We start from the raw sequence: 23,956 nt of genomic DNA, 5'->3' as shown, positions 1-23,956 counted from the left end.
TAAGAAAGACTTGGAATATTATTCAACTTGGGATAACTGGTATCAATGGTTAGATAGTAGGAATAAGAAATGTATAGATCAGAAGAAGATATGAATATATAATATGTGTGTGTGTGTGTGTGTGTGTGTGTGTGTATACAACTAATTAGATATGTATGGAAATGTATGAATATAACCAAGATTTTTTAGTACTGTCAAAGAAGATGGAGATTTGTAAAAAGTTATTTTTTAGATTTACTTGTATTTTAATGTTTCAAATTTCAATAAAGATTAAAAAAGTTTTACTTCATAAAATTTCTATAGACAAGCATTTCTTTATTGATCACATATATTTTATGTTACAGATAGGTCTGTTTGCCATGATCCTATCTTCCCTCGCGTTGATTGCATGCTTGATGCGGTAAGATGCCTTGAAAATTCAACAAAAGTTATAAGTTGAACAAATGCCTGAATATAGGTAGTATCTCTCCCTCATACATACGTAAACTTAACACATATATATCTCCTTAATTTAAAAATAGAGGAAAAAAAATTGCAGTCAATGGTTGTCCCAAAAGTGCTCTCTTTCTTCTGTCCAGTTGCCTTTTGAAAGAAAGCATCCTTGGGACAAAGATTGCAGTCATAACATCTTCTACTTCTTGTTTACAAATCAGATAATTATCATTAGTAGTTAAACTACTCATTTAACTATAACTTCTAGAGATTCAGTGTTAAATTGAATCCTTAGAAACCAACAAATAAACACAACACTTACAGCCCAAGCTTTTTTCCTCAAATGCTCACCCACAACTCCCAAAGAAGAAAATGCTAGGAGAACATTTGGAGGTGCTCCCTTGGGAGGAAATTCCAGCTAAATAGCCAAAGAGAGGGCAGCCATCTTCTTGCTGCCTGGGGAATTCTGGGAGTTGAAATCCAGAAGTCATAAAGGGGCCATAGTTACCCCGCCCTGCTCTTAGGTCTGGAACTCAGCCTTCTCTCAGTTCTTCTCCATTACTTACTTTTAGTCAGGGTGGAAGAAACCAGTTTCTCCTTGGTTCCCACAATTTGAAAGGGAGGGAAAGGTCTTCCTCATCACACTACAGAGTTAATCCACTTTAACTGTTTAGACAGAGACAGAACTGTGCAGATGAGAAGATCAAAGATCTTCGCTTCTTCACTTTTTTCTCCTCTCCCTCCCTCCCTCTCTCTCTCTCTCTTGCCACCTTTCCTGCTGATTTCCTGTCTTCTAACATCTCTACAGAGACAGCACCAGAAATGTGTTTGTAGCACTTGTTTGACCACAAAAAAGTTCTAAAGCAGTTCACAAACCCCAAATGTTTCCTGTCAGCGTCAACCTACTGCCTTTTGGAGTTCTATAGCTGAATTTTGCAGCTGCCCCCCCTATGGATCTCCTAAGCCACAAGGTGTGCAGCCTTGACATAAAACATGGGTTGTGCCTTTTGAATTCTGGGAACCATTACACTGGGAAGAAGACAGAGACAGTATGGATTCAAAGCAGAAGTAGGATTCAAAAATGTTTACTACTGGTTCTGTGGGCGTGGCTTGGTAGGCGTGGCAGGGGAAGGATATACTGCAAAATCCCTATTCCCTCCCCACTAACCTGCTTTCCAGCTCCGTTCTCCTGTGTAGGGCAACCAAAGAAGACCCAGCCGATCAGCTGGGACTCAATGGGAGGCAGAGAATAGATGGGGGCGGGGCCAGTCCGGGGAAGAATTCAAATTTTTTAGCAACCTGTTCTGTGGGCGTGGCTTAGTTGGTAGGCGTGTCATGTGACTGGGTGGACATGGCTTGGTGGTCATGTTATTGGCTGGGCGTGGCCAACTCAATATCACTCACATCGAGGCACGCATCTCCTCGCCTGACCTCTCATGACTGTGGGGATGCTGTGAAAAATGGTCATAAGTCACTTTTTTCAGTGCCATTGTAACTTTGAACAGTCACTCCACACAAGCAAAGTACCAGCAAAGGAAGGGAAAAAAAACTCCAGAGAACTTCCTGAGACAGAAAGTCTAGTCCTGCCAAGAATGTAAAAAGGGTTAAGGGAGAGGCAGTTTCTGTAAGCAACACCAGAATGTTTCCTTCCTACCTTCCTTACAGGATAGGCCAGTAATTTCTTCTAACAACCGGTTCTCCGAACTTCTTAGAATGTTAATAACCGGTTCTAGCGAATAGGTGCGAACTGGTAGAATCCCATCCCTGGGCCAGTCAGAGGTGGGATTTGCCTGTTCTCCCAACTACTCAAAATTTCCACTACTGGTTCTCCAGAACTGGTCAGAACCTGCTGAATACTACCTCTGACTCAAAGGATGTTTCAGGAATGCTTCCAGACGTTCATATAAATGTCAGAGGAACTCCATGCTCCAGATTTGGTCCTGAGGGATCCTATTGCTTTCTGTTGGCTTGATTTTCCTCACAAAGAATCACTAGAGAGCGAGTGATTCTCCCTTCTGAATGGGGCAGCTGACTAGCCAGGAAACAGGTCAGAGAATTGCTGTTCTACTGGATCTGGAAAAATGAGACATGGTGACATAGTCAACCTCAATCAAATTCAGATAATTACACTGTCCCCCCCCGCATTGATTTTTGGCCCCTCATCCTGACATTCCTACTAATTAAATTTCATTCGTAAACTCTAAAACTTAAAGTCGTACCCAACACTTGATGGCTAAATGACTCACAGGTTTGTTCTTTCATTTGAAAAGGGATAGATTTTGTGGATATTTCCTGGAACAAAATGGCTAGGGGGGGATTTCGCAGATGAAGATGATGAATAAGGTCCATTTTTGTTCGTTTCTCACAAAAATATATCATTGGAATGGGGAAGCTAGAAAGGGGAGGATAAATTGGAAATTAAGTAGGGCAGTGGACTCTATGACATAGAGATGAGGACGGTGAGTGTTATATTCTGAGCATGGGTGCAAGTAATTGAGACGAGTCAGTGACTTAGTGAACTTCAACTCTTTATTAAGAACCAGAACAAGAGAGAGAGAGAGAGAGAGCAAACTCTTGGACAGCAGTAGCCCTTTTATAGAGCTAGCTACTGACCTGTTAACCAATGACCTGTGTCCATATGCTTAACTTTTGCCCAATGAAAAGATGTTAACTAATAGCCAATCAGGTTGCTCCGTGATGACCAATCCCAGTTCGCTATTCGTGGGCCAATCCAAAGTGCAGGATTTCAAGCCTGCTTAACATAATGTTAATAAGTTTTATTAAATGGTTTTTGTTAGTTCATAACACCCCTCCCCCCTAGGTTCCGTTTGAGGGTGCGGTAACATATTCATGTAGATATGCAGGTCGTTTCACCTGCCTGTTTGATTTTCGCAGTTCCACCGGTTTTTGTCTGCAGTCCGATTTCGGTGGAACACTATTAAGGGTTTCTGGTGCGGCTAGTTCTGTTTCTGCGTGGGGGACTCGGCGCGGCTCTCGTTGTTGTTATCCCAGTCTCCTAGGCTTACTTCCGGGTCCCGTGGGCTTGCCTCCCCCGTGCTATTTCTGGGCGGAGATATCACCCCGCTCCCTGATTCTTCTTCAGGTTGCGTGTTACGTTTGTTAGGTTGCTTGGTCCCCATGACTATGTCATCATCTAGTCCGTTTTCGGCCTCCTTGATATCTCCTCCCCCCTTAGTTTGTGAATTATGGAAGTCACGGGAGGTGGGTGCCATTCTGGATCCGAGTTGATCTATGTGGCGTTTCCAAAATCTCCCGTCATTAGTCTGTAGGCGGTAGGATTTGGGGCCGGTGGGTTGGGTAATAGTTGCAGGGTCCCATAACGGGTCGCCGGAAAAGTTTTTAGCAAACACCAAGTCGCCTACCTTGAATTCGCGGCACTTCCCGCTAGATCCACAGGGTTTTTCTGGTGAATAAGAGGGATGGAGGCGGTCGAGGTGAGAGCGAAGTCTCCGCCCCATTAGCAGTTTGGCAGGCGTCTTATTCGTGATGCTGTGTGGGGTGATGTGTTGGAGCAGGAGTATTCGGTTGAGCTTGTCGTCGATGTCCCCATAGTCCATTTTATGTAGGGTTTTCTTGACGAACTGTACCATCCGCTCCGCCCTTCCGTTAGCCGCAGGGTGCACTGGCGAGGTGAGCGCGTGGTGGATGCCCCGGTCCGCTAGATACTGCTCGAAAGCTAGGGCCGTGAACTGGGGCCCGTTATCAGAAACTAAAACGTCTGGTAACCCATGCGTTGCGAATAATTTATTCAGTTTATTAATGACTGAGTCTGTAGTGGTTGTCTTCATCTTTTGGATTTCCAGCCAGTTTGAATAGGCGTCAACTGTTAATAAAAATGTGTGTCCTTTGGTGGGTCCCGCAAAATCAACGTGGATACGGGACCACGGACCTCGAGGGGTTTCCCATTCGGTTGGCGTCGCTTTAGGTGGGGCGTTGCTAACATCCTGGCACTTCTGGCACGTGGTTACCCAGGCTGCAATCTGTTTATCAATGCCCGGCCACCATGCGTAGCTTCGTGCGAGCGCCTTCATGCGCACGATGCCCGGATGTCCCTCGTGTAATACTTTCAAAACAGTCTGTTGTAGCCTCTCTGGGACGACTACTCTATCCCCCCAGAGAACGCAACCTCTCTGGGAGAAAAGCTCTGTCTGCCGATTCTTAAATGGTGCGAAATCGTCGTGGATTTGGTCGGCTGGCCATCCTCGTTCGACCCAGCTGAGGACTCGTGCTAGGACAGGATCCCGTTTTGTCTCGATCGCAATGTCTCTCGCTGTTAGTGGTGGCGAGTGCAGCATCTCGATTTGTAGTGTCGTGAGGGCCGGAGCTGGGTCGTCGATGGCTTCCGGAAGTGGAGAACGACTCAATGCATCAGCGTGGGGAATGGCTTTCCCCGGGCGATGTTGCAACACGTAATTGTAGGCAGCTAGGAACTCAGACCATCGAGTCATTCTTGGTGATAATATATAGGGGGTTGGCTTGTCTCCCGCTATAATACCAAGCAATGGTTTTTGATCTGTAACTATCGTAAATGCTCGTCCATACACGTACTCCTGAAAACGTTTCACAGCAGATACAACAGCAAGGGCCTCCTTATCGAGTTGGCTATAGTTCCTTTCGGCCTTTGATAATGTTCGTGAGAAAAAGCATAATAGGTGCCTCGTTTCCGTTTGGGAGTACATGGCTTAAGATTGCTCCCACTCCAAACGGTGAAGCGTCGCAAGTAATAGTTAAAGGTAAAGTCTCGTTGTACTGCATCAAAACAGCGTCGGAGGTTAGCAAGTCTTTCACTTGTTGGAAGGCGCGTTCCTCTCGATGTCCCCAGACCCAGGTAGCTCTTTTATCAAGAAGTCTGTGCAAGGGCTCTGCTACAGTCGCCTTCTGGGGCAAGAAAACGTTGTAGAAGTTAATGAACCCCAGAAAGGCTTGGAGGTCTGTTCTATTCTTGGGCGTTGGGGCGTTTTTAATCGCTTTTAGCTTGTTATCAGTGGGATGGATTCCTTGACTATCGAGGAGGTATCCCAGGAACTCTACCCTCTCGGTACACAGTTGACATTTATTTTTTTTAACCTTCAAGCCGGCGTCTTTAAATTTCTTTAGAACCATTCTGAGACGCTTTTCTAAGATGTCTCTATTTGGCGCGGCAATTAATACATCATCAAAATATGGTACGACCCCTTTTATGCCTTGTAAGAGTCTCTCCATTAAACTTTGAAAAATTCCCGGAGCTACGCTCACTCCGAATTGGAGTCTATTGCATTTAAAAGCGCCTCTATGCGTAACGATAGTTTGTGCTTCCGCAGTTTCCGCATCAACGGGCAACTGTTGGTACGCTTGTGCCAAATCCAATTTAGCGAATATCTTCCCACCACCCAGGGAGTGGAGAAGGTGTTGAACCACCGGTACCGGGTAAGCACTTTGCTGAAGTGCGTGGTTCAAAGTGGCCTGATAGTCCCCACAAATTCTTAACGATCCATCTGGTTTGATGGGGGTTACAATTGGGGTTTCCCAACGGGCGTGGTCGGTTGGTTCTAAAACGCCCTGGGCTATTAGTTTATCGAGTTGCTCGTCGATCTTTGGTTTTAGTGCAAAAGGCACCCGACGAGGCTTAAGGCGAATGGGAGCTACTTCAGGGTTGAGGTTAAACGATATTGGGGTCCCCTTGTACTTGCCTAGTCCGTCTGAGAAAACGTCCTGGAATTCTTGGATGAGTGACTCCTCCCAGTCGTTGCTCTCAGCTCGATGGATGCCGGCTACCATGATCCCGAGCGGGGCGAACCATTGTAGGCCCAATAAGCTAGGCCGATCACGATCGACGACAGTCAGCGGTAGTGATGCGATACGGTTCTTGAATGAGACTTGGACTTGGCTGGAACCGATGACCGGGATTCTGTTGCCCTGGTAGTCCTTGAGTATGATCCTCTGGGGGCTGAGGTCCTGTCGACGGATGGCCGGGATTAGTTGCTTGAAAGTTTTCCAGGAAACCATTGAGAGGGACGACCCCGAGTTGACTTCCATCACGCAAGGTTGGTTCTCGATGGCGACCTTCACTCGGATCTTCCTTGCGTCTAAGGATGTAGCGTGGCCGATGGTAATGGTTTGGTGTGCTTCTTCCCGTCTCGAGGAAGAGGCAGGTGCTTTATTTCTGTAGGAGTGGTTGTTCCATTGGTGGTTTGGGTGGTTCCGATTCGCGGTTTTGAATCCTGAAGACTGGCTGCAATTATTCTCCCTGCGCTTGGGACTGGACCCTCGCTTGCTTCTGCAGACCTTTGCAATGTGGCCTCTTTTTCCACAGGAACGGCAGAGTGCGTCGAGGAATTTACACTCGGATCGTGGGTGGTTTGCCCCACAACCCGCGCATTGTCGCGGGAATCGTTGGGTTTGTTGGTCTCGTTCGGACCGGAGTCGGTTGACCTCTTCCTCATCACTGGGGATTCCAGGTCTTCATGATGCGCCGTTGTTGAGTGCCTCTCGGGGCGAGGCGAGGTGTCATTTGCGAGTTGACGGAGCGGTGCGTTGTTGCGGCGCATTCAAGCGGTCGACTTCCTGGTTGCTTCTGCTGCAGTAGTGTCTGCGATGGCATCGGCAAGATCGATGTCCCCTTTGGCCATGATCTTGCTTTGCACCATCTGGTCATCTAATCCCAGAACTATGCGGTCTCGCAAAGCTTCTTCGAGGTTGGAAAACCCACAGAGGCCTCCCAAATTCTGGAGATCAGCGGTGTAGTCTGCGAGACTTTCGCTTTTCTGTTGGTTCCTCTGGTAAAATTCATGTCTTCGAACAAGCGTGGGCACCGCGGGTGCATAGTGGGCCTTTAGGAGGGGAGCGAGGGTGTCCCAGTCCATTGATTTTACTTCAGCCGTTTTTGCGAGTGATTTTGCCATTTTAAACACGGCCGGCCCGCAATGGGTCAGGAATATTGCTCGTTTCTTGCCGGTTGTCGCGCCCTTTAAGTTATTGGTCTCCAAAAACATTTGGAACCGATCCATATATGAGTCCCAGTCTTCGTTTGCCGGGTCGAATGGAGCGGGTGGTATAGCACCGCTGGCCATGTTGCCGTCGTTGGTGCGTGTTCAGCCACGTGCTCTGCTTGGCGCTCTTTAGTGTTCAATCAGCTCTATCGTCTCTTGCATCCCATCCTCGTCGCCAGTGTTATATTCTGAGCATGGGTGCAAGTAATTGAGACGAGTCAGTGACTTAGTGAACTTCAACTCTTTATTAAGAATCAGAACAAGAGAGAGAGAGAGAGCAAACTCTTGGACAGCAGTAGCCCTTTTATAGAGCTAGCTACTGACCTGTTAACCAATGACCTGTGTCCATATGCTTAACTTTTGCCCAATGAAAAGATGTTAACTAATAGCCAATCAGGTTTCTCCGTGATGACCAATCCCAGTTCGCTATTCGTGGGCCAATCCAAAGTGCAGGATTTCAAGCCTGCTTAACATAATGTTAATAAGTTTTATTAAATGGTTTTTGTTAGTTCATAACAGTGAGTAGATTGGAAAAAACAAGAATGGATTGCACACAGAAGGGATTCAGTGAAAACAGTGTGCAGCTCTTTTCTGTCTTTCTCTTCAGGAAGGAAGAGAGGGAGGAAAAAAAGGGAAAGGATTTAGTTTTAGATTTTAGACTTGTTTTAAAAAAAATTTTTTACACTACCCAGAGTCAGAACTCCAAGATGGGCAGCAATATAAATTTGATAATACAGTAAATAAATATATAAATAAACAAGAGGAAAAAACCAGGGATGTCTTTGTAGCAAGATTTCAAAACAATGTCTGTTTTGATAGCCTTCAATGACATTCAGAAAGAAGGACTACTGGTCCATCAAGCAGCCCCACCAGAGCATCCAATCCCTCTTTCTGTGTTCCTCGCTGTTTACAATAATCCACCACTTTCACAAATGTGCCATGATTAAGGGTAGTAGCGACGGATGGTCTGATTCTCCATGAGTTTGTCCAATTCTTCTTTAAATCCATATACACCAGGGACGGTCACCATACTGATGGCATAAATTAACTCTGCCTTTAATTTAAAAAAAAGCCTTTTCTTTGAATAGAGGTGAATGTCCTGATGTTTCAGTTTTGCTGGAATGACTTTTTCTATATTTTGCATACCATGCATGATGTTCCAGGCCTCTCTCCCCTCTCTTTTACTTGCCTACTCCAACATCATCATTTTGGTTGCTCTTGCGTGAACTTTTTATTTTTCAGGTTTAGTGACCAGAACAATGCCTAATAGCAACCTTGCAAAGCATTTCCTCCTTTTGGACATTAATCTTGAGATTATGGACAATTATAAAATAATCTTTATGATTATCACTAAAAGCAGCTGAATACAATTAGCCAAATACGACTTGTTCTCAATTTTAAGCTTTGGACTGATTTTTGTGTTAGTCTTTTCGGTGGAGTTTATGCTTTGTTTTCTGTGGATCCAGTTAATCATTATATATTCCTGCTGGGTTTGTCAGAGGCTGATTTATAAGTGAAATTTGCAGTCCTTAAATTCTTTTTCGCTGATTTCACTCTGAATTTTTTGGTTTCATTTTTAAGAGGACTCTTGTGTTATTGTAAGTCATTAATCTTAGCCTTTTCTGTTCCAAATATTCCTTTTAGTTGAACATTCTTCTATGTGCTCTTTTTTATTTATTTTAAACCTATAGGTTTAACCAATACTGGCTGGGGAATTATGAGCATCGAAGTCCACGCTTCTTAAAGAGTTACATTTGCTTCCTGATGGTAAATAAACCATAGTAAAGATTGCTAATAAGGAATATTGCCAAGGGAAGAAAAGTAGAAGTGAGCAGAGATCACAAAGAGCAAGAGAATCATGATCTCTGGAGTTTCTTTTCATGTATTTTACTTAATTGTACCAAGCTTACTAATGTAACCACAAGAACACTGTTTGCACGCTCAGTTAAAAATGGCAAGGGCAGGGCCCAGAAGGACGTAGTCTGTTAATGGAGGTGTATTAAAATGTGCACATGCATCATGTGGGCAGAAAAGTCACTGAACAGAGGAAATACACTTTACAGGAGTGCTTCCCAAAGAAGAAATCACCCAAAATTGGATAAAAGTGGTTTTTCTTGGTAATATTGTATGACCCCATCATAACAGGAATATTTAAACTGTCTTAAAGATTCCTCTAGGTACTAACTAATAAACTCTGTGAAATTACCAATGATAATTTGTTGAAATAACAAAAAATGTTCAATGATATTGATTTTATAATACAATGTAAAATATTTTATAATACCATTTGTTCAGTGACTAAGTTACAATGGTTCTGAAGGAAGGGACTTTTGACAGCCCTCAAAGTTCAACAACACTTTTTGCTAACACAGTTGTGTTTAAGTTCTTCCTTGTGACTGGGTAAAAAGCAGGGGTCGCCAACCTTTTGGACCTCAGGGACCACCAAACTAATCATTTTAAATCCCGCGGACCAGAAACCCTGGGAAAATCTCCAAAAAAGTCTCCAGGAAAATTCCCCACCCTGTTTTCCTACCGATCGATCATTCTTTATTTGGGATCACAGGAAACCGTTTCCAGCTCCGTTCTCGGGGTGTGGGGGAGAGACTTTTGGCTTCATGCAAGGAAAGCAGCAGAAGCAGCAGAAGTCTTTCTTTCTCTCCCCCAAACTCAGCCAGAAATGAGTCTGCCAGTGCAGCCTCTTGGAGCAGGATGCCTTGCAGGGTCCCAAAGACTCATTTCTGGCAGAGTCTGGGAGAAAGAAAGGAAGAAAGACTTCTGCTTTCCTTGCGTGCAGCCAAAAGCAAAAGAAGAAAGAAGCAGCCTGGTGGCCAGGCACGCGGGGTGAGTGGGGCAAGTTCCCCCCCTCTGCCCTTTCCTCCCTCCTCTCACTACCTCGTGTTGTTCGCAATGCAAGCAGTGCAAACCTTGTGTTTCCGTGGGCCATGTGGGTGGTGCAGCCTTGTGTTCCCATGCAGCCTGGATTAATTGCTTTTGGGGATGACATTCTCTGCGGACCACCAAAATTTTCTCGTGGACCACCAGTGGTGTCTGGCCCACAGGTTGGCAACCACTGGGTTAAAGGGTTCTCTATCAGTTCTGAAGCCACTAAAAAGTATTTTTCCATAAAATTTGGGATTGCCCCTGGTGATCTCTGTCTTGCCACAGGCAAGATGCTGTCAATTGCTGCTATCCTCATTTATAGGGTGCAAGACATGTTAAGGACAAGGATGGGCAGATTCTTGCAGGAGATGATCAGGCCGAGCCCAAGGGAGGGGTCAAGCATGCCATCTGTTTTGATTCCCTTTTCACCCACAAGAAATCTACGTCCAGCCCCACTTGAATTCAGCTGACTCTTTATCTACTGCCAATTTGCCTTGACCATTAGTAGTTCAGACTCTTGTTTAGATGTAGCATGAAATAAACTTATCTTCATTTTGGACCTAACTCTGGTCCCCAGTTTCTTGTGCCTGACAATTCCCTGTCTTCATTTTCCTCCCAAACATCACCAGAAGAGGGATGAGAGTTTCTAGGCAGGGAATGTGACAGAGGGACAGCGTGGTGGTTTCAACCATCTATCACCAGTCCCTCCAGTTTGGAGCAAAACTTTTGCCAGGTTGAATTCAAAAGGTGTCAGAGGAAGCTTATAGGTAGGCCTTGACTTAAGGAGACTGGCCAGTAGAGTTGTATTGTCATGGTGGTCATAAACTGAGAAGATTTTGCAACCTTTTTTGCAGTGGTCATTAAGTGGACTTTAAGGGTCATAAAATGAATGCCATTGTTATGAAGCAAACCCACTGTTCACAGTTTTGACCAAAAACTAGAAGTAAATTTCAGTTTTCAGCAAAACCATCATAAAGCATGGTTGCTGTGAACAGCTGTAAATGGACAATGTGCCTGAAGTATGTTCACATGACTGCTGGGGAGCAACCATAGAAACTTCAAAACTGCCTTTTTGCAGGTAGGTCATAACTTTGAATAGCCGTTAAGCAACATAGCATAAGAGTCTTGGCTCTTGCAATGTATGGTCCCTGTACCCAAGGCTTACATCAAGGCAGGGATGATTGTTGCGCTCCCTGGGACATGGACTTAGTGCCATCCGCTAAAAAGAACAGCTTGCACAATTAGAATGCAATCAGAGAAAGAGAAAGCCTTAGAATTGAAGAATAAAGGGGAATCAGCTTACTACGAAACATGGAACAAGTTTTACCAGTGGCTACAAAAAAAAGGGCAGGTCGTGGGGAAAAAAACCAGACAGAATGAATAGAACCAAAAAGCAAATACTGTATCAATAATATGAAAGTTAATGGTTTACAAATGTTTTTGTATGTGTGGTATATGTAACGCCAAAATGGCAGCACCGTTGTATATTTACAATTGTAAACAATAAAAAGTATATTAAAGGAGAGAGAAAGAGAGAGAGAGAGAGAGAGAGGCTCTGAACTGGGGGCGGTTGGTGCTCATTTCCTGCTCCATTTTAGAATTTGTAAATAGAGAGGAAAGGGGAAAAGCACTTGGAAAGCCCAACCGGTCTAAAGCTGAAGTGGAGCTGGGCTTTGGCAGAGCACAAAGCTACACATTCATAAACAACACACAATGCTCAAGTGACTCACCTTTTATTGCTGTTTTTAAAGTGTTTACCTTACCGCAGCTTCTCAAAGCCACATCAACTGGCATATAATAAAAATTAGTAGGCTTTTAAAACATAAGAGGTCAAAATAAATGAGGAACAGGTAAAAGAGACACATTGAGGAGCAACATTCTTTCCCTTGAGGTCAGTGCCCCTCCTGTGTCCTTGGCCAAGTCATGAGGACAGTCCAGAGAGACACAGCAGACAAGACCTTAAAGGTCACAAACGTTGATATGCAGCTTGTGAACCCTGTCCCTTGGCTGGCTAAACTTTGGGTTTGCCCTTCTTTGAACCTGCAGACTGAAGTTTGTTCTCCGCCAGACCCTCCTTAGGCCTGTGAATCACCAAAAGGACACTGATTGTCAAGCAAGACATAGGTTGCTCTACACAGGCACAAAATCTACAGGTGTGCGCAATGGAACCAAGATACCCCCTGGTTGCTAACAGGCACAAGCGCCAAGCAAATATGCAATGAGGTGAAGGTCCATCAGCATAAGGAGAAGCGGCGGGAGTTTATATTCATGCGTGTGACTCCAATGTGCTTGAGAGGGGTAGACAAGAGGAAGGCCATCTTGGGAGGAATGTTGCAGAGCAAGTCCGAGTCCTCCTCGCAGCCCTCCAACTCAAAGGTGGCGTCATCCAGCATCTCTTTATGGCGATGGCAAGCCTGCTCCACTTTCAGCTGATGGATCTGGGCCCGCAGCCCCATCAGCTGCCGTGCCAGCTGGTGGTCCATGGCCTGCATCTTCCTCTGGAAGAAGAAACAAGAGAGAATTCACGAATGAAGGCAAATCTATCTGGGTTGCCTCTGTGACTATGTAGGACAGACAGGGAGGAACCACCAGACTGCAAGAACACAAGTGAGCAGTCAGACGAGGAGACCTGAACTCATTGGTAGCCTCACATTACAAGTTCATATACTGCAAGGACATACATTCAATTTCACAGTTACTAAGATTGTTGGCCAAGCAGGTACAAAGATAGTCAGGGAAATGATTGAAGCCTTGGAATTGGACCCCTTGTCAGTTAAGAGGAATGTTGATTTACCACCAGTTTATCAGCTACTTAGGAGTTGAAGACTTTGCAGCCCAAGGAAACCACAGCCAATTGCCAGCCATCAACACACCAATCAACCAGGAAGGCACCACATAAATACGACTTACAGAATAGCCCAAAGCAAATATTCCAGTAGAGAGAAATTCCCGGGAGATGGGCTCCAGCATGAGACCAAAAGCTTGGAAGAATAAACCTCTTGGCCCAGTGACCGACTGTCAGACCTGCCCCGTCTGATCCCTTAGGAAAGACAGACTCTCGACTCTATTAGGTTGAAGCAAAAGGTTCTTTTACTGAAGGAACTCGGTTGCACAAGCTAGCTCTAAGGTTCCCCTCCCTGAAAAAGATACGGAAAAGATCCCTGCCACGGTTCCCCCTGTGATCAGTCTGTGTTTCATCAATTGGAGGTCGCCAAAATGTGATGAGAACACTGAAATGTGGCGGGCAATTCACGTTCCTTTCTCAGGGCGCATGGCCTTGGTGCCTCTGGTACAAACTGGTTCCGGGCTTCTCTGGTCTCCATCACCTGTCATTTCCCCCTATTTCCCATCACACACATACAATCATATTGCCATTTGTCGCCTCCTCCCCCCTGTTGTGGTTCACCGGCAGCCAGTGCAGACGGCAGCGGAATCGGACAGTGGGGGAAAACGGGGACCAGTCTGGGAGTCTGGAGAGGACTCGGACGAGGGTCCTGCATCTGATACAGAGATGGGGCCAGGACCATCTGGGAGTGGGTGCTGCCTTTGGAGCCTTTGGAGTCTGGCAGCAGCGAGGCAGAGGAACAAGGGGAGCCTGTTCCCAGTGTGCGTGTGCACAGAGCTGCTAGAAGGTGAGACCAGCTGAAACAAAAGGGGCGACTCGGGAGTAAGGCTGGGCGGTGATTGCCCCTCTCATAAGGGATAAAGGACAGGCAAAAATGACGAAACCTTTGCAGGAAGCAAAGTCGTTTGTTCAGTTCAGACTCATTCTTGAAGCTCTTTGTACTTTTGATTGGTTTTCTTTCTAGTTCATTGGACACTTCTGTTATTGACAGCACTTCACAGGAAAGAAAGGTGGGTGCTTATCTCGAGGGACTGTTTGAGATTCATTACCGGCTGGGAATGAAAATAATTCCCAGCATTGCAATAAAACAAGACTGGTTTTTAAAATAAGCATATGCATAATTACGGTCTCGGAAGCCTTAATCAGAACACCCCCGTCCAGCCTTTGATGGCAGGAAGTGACACCCAGCCATATTCAATTTTACGCAATACTCTGTCCCCCTCGTATTTTCCCTACAACAACAACACTGTGAGGTGGGCTGGACTGTGAGAGTGTGACTGCCCCAAAGTCATCCAATCTAAGGCAGGACGAGAACTCATGGACCCCTGGCTTCCAGATCAACACCTTAACCACTACATAAATTTGGGTCTTAATGTGTTGTAATTGATGACAGAAGTATCTAACATCCCTCACTTCACTCATGAAAGCATTCTAAAATGCCTGGATCCTAGCATAGGGTCCTAGGAGGAGGAGGAGAAGGGAAAGCCAGTGACATTACCCACATTGTGATGTCCTCCTACATATGATCAAATTCTACAACTGGTATGAAGTTGACAAATTGCCTGATGATTCCATGGCACACATGACCTCACTTGCCTCCCCCTGCAGACATCAAGGGTATTGCTGGGACTGCAAAGGAGAGCAAATGACATCAGCTGTGTCGTTGCACAAAAATGGTTCACGTGAGATAATTATGCTTCTATATTGGACCCCTGTAGATTCAACAAATTAAAACAACTTGCAGTTCATTAATACACTTTGGAGCCAATGAAATGGCTGATTTAATTATGTAGTTGCTGCCAGGGGGAGGTAGGTTAGAGATTTTTATGAATTTTAATTATATGATGGAATTTTTAAAATTTTGTAAGCCTCCTGGAGTCATTTATGCGTTGACTTGGGCAGTTATATAAATAGACAGATAAGAGAGAGAGAGAGAGAGAGAGAGAGAGAGAGAGAGAGAGAGAGAGAGAGAGAGATATGTTTTACTTCTATCCATCAAGCAGCTTAAAGTCAACCAGGCGTAATGCAGATAGGCCACTGAATCGCCAAACAGAGCCAAGGATTACTGACATAGCCTCTAGGGACAACCTGGTTTCTTGATCTGAAGGGGGTTAACAAATTATCTCCAGACAGAAGGGTGAACAACTGCTAAGCCCACAAAAAGGGTATGGCAAAAAATGTCAAGGTAGTGGCTTTTACAACTGAAATTTCACGATGCACATAAAAAGGAGGGAGAGAGCTTTCATTGCACCATTGCTCCTATCTTCCCTTTCCTGACCCAGCAGACACACCTGTTCACAGAAGAGCAAACACAAATGTAATGTAAAACATGTACGTAAATGTAATAACACCCAGCAGTTCACTTTGCTTTGAACCGTAGAATACTCAAGACAAATTCGCCCTTTCATTTTCACTGCAGTAGGGTTTCCCAACCTTGGTCGCTTTAAGACTTCAACTCCTAGAATTCTGGAACTCATCTGAAAGCTGGCAAGGTTGAGAAACATGACTGTAGGTTAAGAAAACTACAGAGAGCTATACATTTATTCTTCAGGGGTTGATGTATAGTCTCCATCAAGTACAGTCTCCTGACTTTCTAAGACTCTGCTCCCAGAAAGTGGTTTCCTGAGCTACATCTCTAGGAAAAGTCCTGTTACTAGCACACAACAAATATACAGTATATTGTCACTGCTGCCAGCTACCTTACATTGCTAGATTGCACCCAGCCATTGGAAAGCTTTCTCTGTTGCCTGACACCATGCTTTCCCCTCTGCAGTCTTGGATAGTAAATATAAAAAGCACTATTGGCTGAACGGCTTTGTGCCTATGATTCCAAAGACTTGGAAACTCGGAAAATGTTCTTCTTCCTTGTTTCTTTTATGGAGCAGATTCCCAACCAGATTCTCTCTACCTATGATTAGTAGTGATCTTGTTCGCCCAGGTTCAGCCTATGTCAAATGCTGCTGATAAATGAAGTGTCCCTTGTTACAGCACATGTAGCTAGGTTTTATGCAGCAGTAGGGAAGTTCCATTGTGCCCCGATGAGCCCATTTATTTTGCTAGCCAAATGTAATTGTAATTCATCTAAATTCTAGATGTTATCACTTTTTTGGAATTTTAAATGATATTACATGTAATATAATTTTAGTATCTACATTATAATTTAATATAAACTGCATCATGGACCTCATTCATCGATGTTACTTAGATCGTTTTAGAAATGTATTTTAACGTTATCTTAAACTTTATTTTGCTTTTTATCCATTTATCTAGCTACCTTTGTCCAGAATGGTATAGGGCCTCCTGCTTTACTGGCTGAGGAATTCTGGGAGTTGAAGTCCACAAGTCTTAAAGTTGCTAAGGTTGGAGACCCCTGGATTAGAATATCTCCAAGATCCCTTCCAAACCTGTAACTCTATGTTCTACATTCTAAATCTATTTATCTTTACAGAGCACTCTGCTTCTATTTGTCTAGAACTGTAATAAATGAAAACTGAATAAACTGAAATGTATAAACCGTCTAAATAAACTACCTAAAATTGCCATGGATTCCCCATTGCTAAAATATCTTGCTTCTTTTTCTTAAAATAAGGGAATACAGTCTAACTACATACAGTATTGAGAAACAACTGCTGAGTTTCACATTACTGCCATTTATTTACTCATTGAATATTGCCACGTTTTAGGAAAAAATGTTGGTAAATAACTAAGACTTTATTAAGTGTTTATTTTTCTTTATTCATTTGTTTACTTGACCAGCAGATGCACCTAAAATCCATGGTAGTAAGATGCAACAGTAGCAAAGATCCAAGAGGGACCAAATAAACCCAACAATTTGTGCAAGATTTAAAATATTTAACAGTTTTAAAAGACCTCAGCAATATTTGCTGCCATGTCCTCAGAGTTGCTAGGCAAAAATTTAGCAATTTTATAGTCAACAATGGCCATACAATGGCCAGAAGAAAAGGCGTTGGTGCTGCCAACTAATAATTTACAAGCAGCCAGAGATTCTAATCTAGTCTTAAGCACACACTTTCTCCAACATGGCAAGCTACTCCTTTGCTAGGAGTATGATAGCAAAAAGCTGGAAGCAAAACTAAAATCAATGATATAGATCTATCACAGTCACCATAAAATGGCTCAATCTCAAAAACAGCACTTTATGGCCATAGTATTCGGATCTGTTTTCTGTTCCGGAAAGTTTTCAGTTATATCCAACCACTTGCCCCAATATGTCAGGAGGGTACCAGGTGAGGAAGCTAAGTTGGACTTGACAGTTTTCAAAGCATTTCCCTACCAAACACTTCCCACTTCTAATAATCATAGGAGACCAGGTGTGTCAACGATATCACATGTGGCATTGGCATCATGATCACAGTGCAATGTTGTCATTGTGGCTTCAACTAGATGCCAGTCCTTCTCAGACAGGACTCTTAGTCACTCATTTAGCAGAAGCAGAGAAGCACACTTGTAAAAAGCTACTGGCCGGGAGGTGGTCTTTGAAAGATATTGACCTAAAGGGTTTTTCTTCTCCACCTATGTTCTCCAGAAGCCCACTGCCCAAAAAACCAGCAGAGATTAGTTTGAAGGGATGAATAGCAGATGCTCCTGGTTGGAGATTGAAAAACCAGGATTTTGCAGCCCTGTCTTCCAGTAGATTTCATTGACATTAATTAAAATTGCCTCAAACATAGCTTCCCAGTAGAACTATCTGACTTTGTGACCCTTTTAGGCCAACATCTCTCCTCCCGAGAACCTACTTACCAGTTCCATCCGAAGCCATTCAAAGGCCATACCCATGTTGGGGAACCCACAAACAGACTTCAAGGGTCCCTGGGCCTGATTCTCTTCTCCTACTGTCTCTTCACCCTGTTTCTCCAGGTGGGTCTTCAGAGCTCCAGCCCGCAGCCCATTTCTCCAGGAGGGACTTTGCACATGGGCTTTCCACTCCAGGTAGGATGGGCGCCGTGTCTGTAGCTTCAACTTTGTTGTCAAGGCCTTGACGCTGTCTAAGTTCTCCTCTTCTAAGATCGGTTCATCTCCCCCCAGTTCCTTGAACCTCACCAGGGCCATGGCAGAGGTGCCAAGCCCAGAGTGTGTCTCCACAGAGGAAAAAAATAACAAACTCACTCTTCTCGGTACACACGCTGCATATATGTGTGCGTGTGTAGAGGAAAGCTGTTTATTCTTGAAACAATCAAGTCCTTGGAAATGTAAAAAAAAAAGCAGGAACTTTAATTATTCAGAGGTTTTTTTAAAGTATACTATTATTGTCTCCAGCTGGGAGGAGACACTCTATTCTTTTGAAAGGAAGTTTCAGCAGGAACATAAAAGTCAGCAAGAGTGTAAAGTAATTTATCCTGCGTGGGCACTGCTTCCTTTTCTTATCATCAGCCAAGAAGAGTCATGGATCCTCCACCCAAGTCTGAAAATGAGTTGAAAAGATGAAAGGGCAAAGGGCTTTGTTTTTTTATTGAGCCAAGTTAAGCTTTAGCTAACCAGAGGCCAGGAGACCTTGATTGGGGCACTGGTCTACCCCATCTTCTCAGCCCTCTGGGCCTGCCCCAGTTTTCCTATGCCCATGGACTTCTCTTTTAAGTACAAACCCCTGGGACAACAAGGAAGGTAAAGCAGCAGCTCCTCCTGCTGACTCCAATAAACCGACCCACTTGATGCACTTCCGTATAGTGTTGGATTCTCCAGTGAATCCTGTGGACTGATGGCCATGGAAAGACAAATAGAGGCAGGGTGCATACTAGAAAGTCACCAAGGCAGACACAGCAGTTTCCAGGAGGGTGAGGGTTTCTGCAGATGGTGGTCACAATGGTGCTATCAAACCCTGCTTTGTTTTCATGTCAAATGCAATTTCCATCTTTCCTTTTGTTGACCTTGCAGATCCACCAGGTAAGAAAACAAAACAGTCTTTCTGCCTTTGATCCATCTTTGAGAAAGAAGGACCCATGGCACTTTGGCCACCCCTGCCATTTACCAAGCCTGACCATCCCTGAGCTGCCAGTGAACCCCAGGCAACAAAAGAAAGGAACTCTTAAGCTTATAGGTTTATATTGACACCTGGGCTGAAACTGACAAACTGAACCAGATGGATATTTCTTCCAACAATTTGGCACCCCAAGGCAGGACTCCAAGCTAACCTGAATAGGGGATCTGGCGTGGGTAGGCGTCCCTTGCCGGCAGCAGACCAATCGGGTCTGTGGGTGAGTTTCCCCAGAGCTTGGCCGTTTGGTGCAAGGGTAGTGAAGGGAGTTTTGAGCGTTGAGCACAAAGTCTGCTTGGAAAGAAGATGAGTACCTGCAGGGATGGGATACTACCGGTTTGGACCGGTTTGGGTGAACCGGATGTTAAAGTTACAGCTGGTTCACCAAACTGGCATTTCAACCAACCGGCTGGCCCCGCCCCTCCCTCCCCTCCCAGGAGTCTCCCCGCAGCCCATTTGTGATGGAGGTAAGTTCAGGGTTCGCGCGGAGGCTCTGGGAGGGGGGAAAAATGGGCCTTCTGGAATTCCGGAAATGGGCCTGTTTCTGGCTTCCAGTGGGCCTCCAGAGGCTGGGGGGGCTGTTTTCACCCTCCCAGCGGCCTGGGGGAGGCCTCTGGACCCTTGGGAGGACAAAAACAGCCTCCCCCGGGCTCTGAAGGCCCACCGGAAGCCGGAAACAGGAAGTTCCAATAAGCCCCGCCCACCATGGCCACGCCCACCCACCAACCGGGCAGTGAACCAGTCGCTGGGATTTTTGAATCCCACCCCTGCAAGAGAGGAAAGCAAGCACCTAGGAAAGGGCAATGCAAAGTACTGAAGTCCAACCAAACATTACACAGGACTTTTTGAATGAAAGTTGTTCTGAAAGATTAACAATTAACAATTATACAACTGCAAATGGGGAACTTTCTTCTCTAAAGCCTTTCTTTACCTAAAAGAGGGTTTTGGTTGTTTTACAAAAATATTTATTTTTATTTGTTTGATTACTGTATATGTAGTCAAGTCATTTTTAACTCCTAGGAGCCACGTACAGTAGATAGATGTTCTCCATGACAATTTACCCTCAACCTGATTTTTCAGATCTTCTAATACTGCACCCACCCCCACTGCAATTCATCCATCTTGCTATTTTATTTTTCTTTCCCATTCATAAAGGCTGGTTGGCTTACAAATAAAAAATAAAAATACTACAAACATAGTAACCCTAAAAATAGTCTTCCTCTGAAGTAAACCTGGTAGGTTTCCCAGGGCCACTGCTGCTTTCCCACCTACCTGGGATTTTCAGTCCAGATCTAAAATTGTTGGGCAGGAACAGAACACTGGATCACCCTACTGTGGCCTTGTTGAACGAAGATCGGCTTTTAAAAGAGACAGTGGCACTTTTTTTTCTAGGCATTGCCTTCACAAGATTGCAATCGCAATAGCACTTAGACTTACATACTCTTTCACAGTGCTTTACAGCCTTCTCCCAGCATTTTGTCTCCAAATCATCTGGCTTCTCATTTTATTAACCTCAGAAGGATGGAAGGCTGAATCAATCTTGAGCTGGTCAGAATGCAAAGACTACCACCTCTCAGTTTGAGCTATTGTTTTTATTTTGGTGGTGATGGTGGTGATGACTTCTGTGGTTTGGGAAACCCAAACACCATTCTTAAATTTAGAAACCAGGGGAGATCAGAAAAACCAAAGAGGACCAATTGGTCAAAGCTCTGTACTATTTAAAGAAAAGGATAGTTCATCACAAGGCGGCCATATTAATCTTTTTGTCCCACAAACACATCAAAGGCAATGCTGTTAGAAACTTTTGCTAGTACTTCTCAGGATCTCTGTCTCAGCTTCCTGTAAAATTGCAGGATATTGCAGAGCAGCATTTCTCCATCTCAGTGGGGGATTCTGGGAGCTAGAACATCCAGGAGAGGCAATCCTATCTGGGCAAGTTTTAGATGTTTGCTTTGCCACTCCAATACCTGTGGGAGATTTAGAAAAAGAGATGCTATCTGCACCCTAACTGTCCACTCTGAAGATAAAACTGCATTAACAAAGTTCTCTCAAGCATTTCAAGTGGACAAATTGTTCCATTCCTGGCCTTATCTGATTTCCTTTGAAAGTCCAAAGGCACAGCAACTGTTTAGACTACCACAAAACCAAAACAACAATGTGCCTCATGGCATCTTCAAGTTGAATCACCTTTTGATAGCAGAGAACTCTAGCCCATGAAAATATGCTTCTTTTTAGCCATGATGGTTGTAGACTATGGGCTTAATTCTGTGACTCATTGAGTCATTTTGAGAGGAGGTCTGCTGTGACCAGAAGAAACATGAAGTTTTATGCTGACAATATTGTTTTTACTCCAGTGCTGGATAGTGATTATATCCACTGTGATTATCTACAAAATATACAGTATATCATGAATAGAAAAATAATGGTAGTGGCAAACAAACTTCAATGATAAATCAACAACTGCTTACTTAAACAGATAAACAGAATTACCTCTTTCAGGAAAAAAAAAGCCAGTGGAATTGGGAGTGATTTTTGACTTCCTGCCAGCTTCCCCATTGACTTTGCTTGCAGGAAGCTGGCAGGGAGCATTTGAAGTCAAATCACCTGGCCCTGGGGATGCCTGAAAAGCCACAACTTCGTCATTAAAACCAATCTGAACATTGTGGAAATTTCAATTCCACCCAAGTAATAGGTCCTGGATTTTTTTTTACATACTTTTAAGTTAGTTTTTAAGTTAGCTTGTTAGGATTTTAGGTGCCTTGATTTAAAAATGGTTGTGGTCTAAGGCATTATTGGGTTAACCTGAGGGTACAAACAGACAAACAAACACAATAAGAATGATTGTAGTGCATACAGTCATAAATAATTCTGTAAGTTTGGCTTCCATGGGCTCAAGAATTCTTTCCAGCACTCAGGTGATGGGTGAATGAACCCTGAGGGCAAAAGCAGAAAGCATCTTTCACTTTTTTGGAACAGCTCAAAAACAAACTCCCCACTATCTTTTGTAAACATTTTATCTTGATGATAAATGTTCTGGGTTTGTGTGACATACTGAACTTTACACCACCCACCCAGGTTGGATTCCCACGTCACAGCTGCTGGTCGAACATCCAAACATCCCTCGAGGCAAGGAAAAATGTGCTATTTATTAGTTTGAGAAGAAGGCCTCCATTTTAACCACCATAACAAATCCTCCCTTGAAATATAGAATCCTGTCGATGGGAAGTTCAGATGGGGTGGGTGGTGGGTAAATCCATGTGGGGAGCAGAGGGAGAGGCTTGCTTTGTCACACCAGATGGGGAGAAAGTGGGGAAAGATCTAAGAGCAAATGTAACTGGCTACAAACATTTTTGTCTTCAAAATCCAGTCTCCTCTGTGTACATCTGGAGTGTGAGGAGTAGCACCAATCTGGACAACACCCACAATGCTTCATCATGAATGAACCATCTGGAGTCTTCCCATGTATGGTGGACAAGACTCATCAATTGCAATCTTTTATTGTCAACAGCAAAGGGCTATTAGAACTGTCTTCAACCCATCCAGAGAACATCAATGCCTTATTACAGGGGTCTTCAAACTTGACTGCTTTAAGACTTGTGGACTTCAACTCCCAGAATTCCTCCTCCAATCATGTTAGCTCAGAAATTCTGGGAGTTGAAGTCCACAAGATAGATAGATATACATATACATATACATGTACATGTACATGTACATGTACATGTACATATACATATACATATACATATACATATACATATACATATACATATACATACATACATACATACATACATACATACATATATATATATATATATATATATATATATATATATATATATATATTCTTAAGTTTTTGCGGGTACTTACATGTATGGTATTCAGCTTTGTTTGGGTATTTTCCCACGTCATTGTAGTTGTGCTTTTAAAGTTGTAGGAACGTTTCGGCAGAATCTCATCTGCCATCATCAGGCTTCTGTATAGTGTTCAGATGCCCAGGTGTTTGCCTGGCTAGTGGTGTGGAGATTTTTTTGTTTGTGAGTGCAAAAAAAAATAAAAAAATCTCCACACCACTAGCCAGGCAAACACCTGGGCACAAACAGATCCCCCCTGATCCCTCCAGCTCAAACACACCCCAACCAGACACCCAGATGAAACCTAGCTTCCTAACAAATGATAGCTGTCCATTTACCGGGAGCCAAGCTGCACTAAAGGCCTCCAATAAAGGAACACAATGTTGCCAGCCAATCAAGATACAAAAAGAGCCACAAAACAGATAGAAGAGATCAGAAACACCAATCAAGCAGAACACAGCAAACTCCAAGACCAATAAACACAGACCAAGATTCCCAAACAATCAGGATGAAGAAAAAACCATTCTGGCACAGCAATAGGCTGCCCCAAATTTAAAACTGAAACAACTGTGGGGCCTGACTCACAGACCGACACAATACAGAAGCCTGATGATGGCAGATGAGATTCTGCCGAAACGTTGCTACAACTTTAAAAGCACAACTACAATGACGTGGTAAAATACCCGAACAAAGCTGAATACCATACATGTAAGTACCCGCGAAAACTTAAGAAAACAAATATATATATAAACTTTTATTGTTTTTTAAGACAAACATAGACAAACAAAACATAAAAACATCAAGCCATCTTCCATATATATACATACAGTGTGTCGGTTGGTTTACAAATTGTTTTGTGCTTCCACTTCGTAGTCTTCAGTTAAAATTACATAGTATATATTCTCATATTGTCAATCAAATATTCCTAAATACATTAATATCATTATTAAACAATCATTTGACT

The 23,956-nt window shown here is 43.8% G+C and overlaps 2 protein-coding genes across 2 annotated transcripts in view; both read right to left on the bottom strand.

Annotated features, from left to right (window-relative positions):
* LCK (LCK proto-oncogene, Src family tyrosine kinase) overlaps positions 1-1,144 on the bottom strand; it is a 36,237-nt gene extending 35,093 nt beyond the window's left edge. The window contains exon 1 of the mRNA XM_026673696.2: positions 999-1,144. The gene's annotated coding sequence lies outside the window, so the exon portion shown is untranslated. The remainder of the gene's footprint in view (positions 1-998) is intronic.
* A 10,875-nt stretch (positions 1,145-12,019) lies between these two features.
* FAM167B (family with sequence similarity 167 member B) lies at positions 12,020-18,720 on the bottom strand. The gene is made up of 2 exons (XM_026673651.2): positions 17,908-18,720; positions 12,020-12,799 (listed from the first exon to the last, which is right to left on the bottom strand). Exons 1-2 carry the CDS (start codon positions 18,214-18,216, stop codon positions 12,536-12,538), a joined length of 573 nt encoding a protein of 190 aa, XP_026529436.2. The 5' UTR covers positions 18,217-18,720; the 3' UTR covers positions 12,020-12,535.
* Positions 18,721-23,956: the final 5,236 nt, after the last annotated feature.

The sequence above is a fragment of the Notechis scutatus genome, chromosome 8, assembly GCF_049901735.1.
Source record: "Notechis scutatus isolate UNSWTSFEM ecotype Mainland chromosome 8, rNotScu1.2, whole genome shotgun sequence".
NCBI lineage: Eukaryota > Metazoa > Chordata > Lepidosauria > Squamata > Elapidae > Notechis > Notechis scutatus.
Note: the sequence above shows the minus strand (reverse complement) of the source record. Positions and strands in the feature narration are given on the sequence as shown.

Excerpts from the sequence above, each read along its gene's own strand:
- FAM167B (XM_026673651.2), bottom strand. The coding sequence starts at position 18,216 with ATGGCCCTGGTGAGGTTCAAGGAACTGGGGGGAGATGAACCGATCTTA. Across the intron at positions 12,800-17,907 it reads AATGGCTTCGGATGGAACTG|AGGAAGATGCAGGCCATGGA; the intron begins GTAAGTAGGTTC and ends TTCTTCTTCCAG.